Source organism: Salvelinus fontinalis, chromosome 3 (assembly GCF_029448725.1).
Source record: "Salvelinus fontinalis isolate EN_2023a chromosome 3, ASM2944872v1, whole genome shotgun sequence".
NCBI lineage: Eukaryota > Metazoa > Chordata > Actinopteri > Salmoniformes > Salmonidae > Salvelinus > Salvelinus fontinalis.
The window spans coordinates 63,228,474-63,232,942 of NC_074667.1; the positions used below are offsets into that span (position 1 = coordinate 63,228,474).

Genomic DNA, 4,469 nt, shown 5'->3' on the forward strand with positions numbered 1-4,469 from the left:
GGACAGAGCACGCGATACAGAGACTGGCAGAACAATCCAGAAGTCAAAACTGGCAGAACAATCCAAAGCTTTTTTTCGCTCTCCACTGTGGGTGGTAGAGGGGGGGATGTCAGAAAAGGAGACTTTGGATGACTGAGTAGAGTAGAGGGTGTTAGAGTGGCGCCCATGGGAGTCTATCCATTACTTTACCTCCTAAAGGCTCCCTTCCAATGGGCCCAGCTGCTCTAGTCCTTCCTGGGGACCTACTTTGTATACAGGCAACGTGTAGACTAACTGGCGGATAGAAAGTCCTACATTTGTTAGACCCATTGTGCTCTTCAAGTAAAGTAATAACATTCTGAAGGTTCATTCCCAATAGGCTCTTGGTTCAGCAGGCCAGGGTATTTCTGTGCAGCTGTGAACAGGCAGTGGAAGGGGCAGCCCATTGACTACAGGAAGGCCCCCTCACAGTGTTGAGTACTGGGAGTTGTATTAGGTTACCTATTAGTGCCCAATGCCCATCCAGGCACATCCACACACACACACACTCGCACGCAAACACCCCACACACACACAAACACCCCACAAACATGCAACGTTGCACAGCTGAAAGCAGCCAGAAGGGGAAAAGATTTCTTCACATTTGATGGATTACATTGCGAGGGTAAAAAACCTCAAGAACAGTTGCGCTGTCTGTCAAAAGTTGAGGGGTTTTGTGTGTGTGATTGTGTGTGTGGGGGCTCCCTGCTGCTACCCGCTTAGCCGAGAGCGGGCTGGTGATGATGGTTTTGGCCTTTAACAGGACTGGGGAAATACAGTGAATGTAGAAACTAGACAGGTTAATGTCTGTTCAGGAAGCACCTGCTTCTCTCTCAGAACATTCCACTCTCTGAGGTCTCCCTCCTTCACTATTGTGTCAAACAGCAGTAGCTCTGGCTGAGGAGTTTCTATGGCGGAATATGCATAAGAAACTCAATAGAGATAAATCAGGTCTCCTTATTTTAAAATTCACAGGAAGTCGGATGGAGTTGTAGTGTATCATAGTGGTAAGCGAAATAACGGTGAAACGTGGATAGCCGTGTTATAGGCTAAGTATTTGAAGGCAGTTGAATATCCCACTTAAAGGGCAACTCTACAACTACGTACACAAAGCTAACTTTTATATTTGTGCTCTTCACAGAAGTACCTGTCTCAGCTGGCAGAGGAGAGTCTACTTGGTGCACTAACTGACCCCTCAGCTACAGAGTGACCTCTGACCTATACTCATCATTCGGTACTGTCAAGTTGATATGGTGGACAGTGTTGCGTGTGTGCTACAGACTGAGTGATCTGAGCTTGCCAAGGACTACTCAACGAAGGAGAATAAATGACATATCGGATGGAAGTCACGGTAAAATGCACTGGACCCGGAGAGAAGAGCTATTCTCTGAGAATTGCTTGGACTAAAACTCATTGCTAAAAATCAAATCAAACCAAATGTTATTGGTCACATGCGCCACATACAACAGGTGTAGACTTTACCGTGAAATGCTTACTTACGAGCCCATTCCCAACCATGCAGAGTTAAAAAGAAAGAAAAATCTTTGCTAAAGAAAATAGTAACACAACAAAATAACAATATCGAGGCTATATACAATATAGCAATATGTTTGATTTTGTACATAGTATAAAAATACTGTAGTTTAAAAAGGTTCCAGTGTTAATGTACTACATTTGTGAAAATGAAAACCGGTCACCAAAGATTTGTTTTAAAAAAGATATTTATCTATCTTTCACCGTTTGATTTATTTGCAGTAGAGAATAAATGTGTTTGTTTTTCATCACAGGAATAAACACAGCCTTCTTTCTAGAAATGATTGTAGAAGTCAGATTCTGTGATATAGTGAACTGAAACTCATCCATATTAGTATTTGTCCTGGTTCTGGTTACATGTTGTTCTATGTAGCTGTACTCCAAATAGTACTACAATCATTTGATTTAACTTTTAATTTGAGTCTGTAAAGTGTTAGGGATATTACATCATGTGTTTTTAGATGCAAAGTGCCTTAGAACATATCTGCCATTGGTAGATGTAGAAGTAATCCTCAGGTTGGTTTAATTTGAATGTTGAATTTTGAATGTATATTTCATTACACAGTGTTTTTGTGTATAACTGGAGGATATGAAGGCCTACACTTGTTATACCTACTGTGTCTGTTCATTGAGACAAAATGGAATACGGTTCCCGACAGACATGGACAAAGACATATCAGTCTGAAAGATATGTAACTTTCAAAATACAGAAATCATCCCTGTATGATGCATTTTGCATCAATTTTGAAAGTTACATATCTTGAAAACTTAAGTGCTGTAAATGCTTTAGTCCCAAAATTCTGACAAGCAGAACATTTTGGGACGATATCAACAATCGACTAATGAAACAAATACCTAAATATATATTTTTTTTTGTGTGGAATTTTCCTTTAAATTGAGATACAGTTTTGTCAAAGTATCGCCATACGTTTTCTTCAGGTTTTCTTCTATTGTGTTTTGTCCCGTATTTGATTTAATTTAAAAATACTTTGACAACTTTGTGAATTGTAAAGTTTGTCACAATCAGGTTCAATATTTTGCAAATGTCTAAATAATTTATACAGTGCCTTTAAACTGTAGAGAAACTTGAACTGGACCATGTGTGTTATTTAAGAGTTAAATTAAGTGTTAAGAGTTAAATTAAATTAAGTGTGATTTTAAGTCAGTATAATATATTGTCGAGGCACGGTTTGAAACTTGCTCTCTCTCTCTGTTTTCTACATTGTGAATGTTGCGCCAAGTTTTAAGATTGTGTTTAAGATTTTGTTGAACTTTTCTTATGGTTATTTTCTGATGCAATCATTTGAATAAAAATGTTAAGAGAGAAAGCTGTTTGTGTATCAGTGGCGGAGGCTGAGGGGAGGACGGCTCATAATAATGGCTGGAACGGCACAAATGAATGACATCAAACACATGGAAAACATGCGTTTGATGTATTTCATGCCATTCCACCTATTCCACTCCAGCCATTACCACGAGCCCGTCCTCCCCAATTAAGGTGCCACCAACCTCCTGTGGTGTGTGTGTTACCAATTTACCAATTTTCTCTATTTTCTCACATTGAATAATGGGATGCAATATAATAAGTTTAGTTTATTAGACCATTTGGAAAGCCAAACACAGTAAAAGACTATGTGCATAAATAAAATCCTTGAGGATGAGAAAAACTGGTACTTTCATGTGCATGGGGCATTGTGAAGTTCTACTGTTTGAGGGGAGCGCCCCCAGATGTTAAGGTAGGATATTACACTTGTCAGACAAAACTAATTGTACAATGATTATTCCTTTTGATAGTACAGACTTTGTCAAGTCAACTGCATTCTTGGACTTGATCATTGACATTACACATTACAGTCAAATAAGACAAAATTATACAATAAATTATCTATCTTTGGACAGTTTCCCAGTAACAATTTGCTATGTATAATCGATTGGACTTTTCTCATTTACAGAACACAATGCTATACGTTTTGAAATGGGGAAAAGTAGTCTAGTAAAGATTAGGGAAATCGTGTATTACTTAAATATCTACAGTACCAGTCAAAAGTTTTGGACACACCTACTCTTTCAAAGGTTTTTCTTTATTTTTACTATTTTCTAATAATAGTGAAGACATCAAAACTATGAAATAACACATATGGAATCCTGTAACCAAAAAAGTGTTAAACAAATCAAAATATATTTTATATTTGAGATTCTTCAAAGTAGCCACTGCCTTGATGACAGTCTTGCACACTCTTGGCATTCTCTCAACCATTTCAATGAACAGGTGTGCCTTGTTAAAAGTTCATTTGTGGAATTTCCTTCCTTCTTAATGCGTTTGAGACAATCAGTTGTGTTGTGACAAGGTAGGGGTGGTATACAGAAGATAGCCCTATTTGGTAAAAGACTAAGTCCATATTATGGCAAGAACAGCTCAAATAAGCAAAGAGAAACGACAGTCCATCATTACTTTGAGACATGAAGGTCAGTCAATGCAAAACATTTCAAGAACTTTGAAAGTTTCTTCAAGTGCAGTCGCAAAAACCATCAAGCGCTATGATGAAACTGGCTCTCATGAGGACTGCCACAGGAAAGGAAGACCCAGAGTTACCTCTGCTGCAGAGGACAAGTTCATTAGAGTTACCAGCCTCAGAAATTGCAGCCCAAATAAATGCTTCAGAGTTCAAGTAACAAACACATATTAACATCAACTGTTCAGAGGAGACAGTGTGAATCAGGCCTTCATGGTCGAATTGCTGCAAAGAAACGACTACTAAAGGACACCAATAATAAGACGAGACTTGCTTGGACCAAGAAACACAAGCAAATTTGAGTCCAAATTTGATATTTTTGTTTCCAACCTTTGGTTAAATACTTACCTAGTTAAACACTTGTCTACTTAAGTAAAGGTTAAATTAAAAAGAAATTTAAAAAAG

The 4,469-nt window shown here is 38.2% G+C and overlaps 1 protein-coding gene across 1 annotated transcript in view; it reads left to right on the plus strand.

The window, feature by feature from the left end:
• The window catches only part of rbm20 (RNA binding motif protein 20), an 83,184-nt gene extending 79,795 nt beyond the window's left edge, over positions 1–3,389 (plus strand). Inside the window, exon 14 of the mRNA XM_055917772.1 lies at positions 1,160–3,389. Coding sequence (XP_055773747.1) covers positions 1,160–1,228 — 69 coding nt within the window. The 3' untranslated portion in view covers positions 1,229–3,389. The remainder of the gene's footprint in view (positions 1–1,159) is intronic.
• Positions 3,390–4,469: the final 1,080 nt, after the last annotated feature.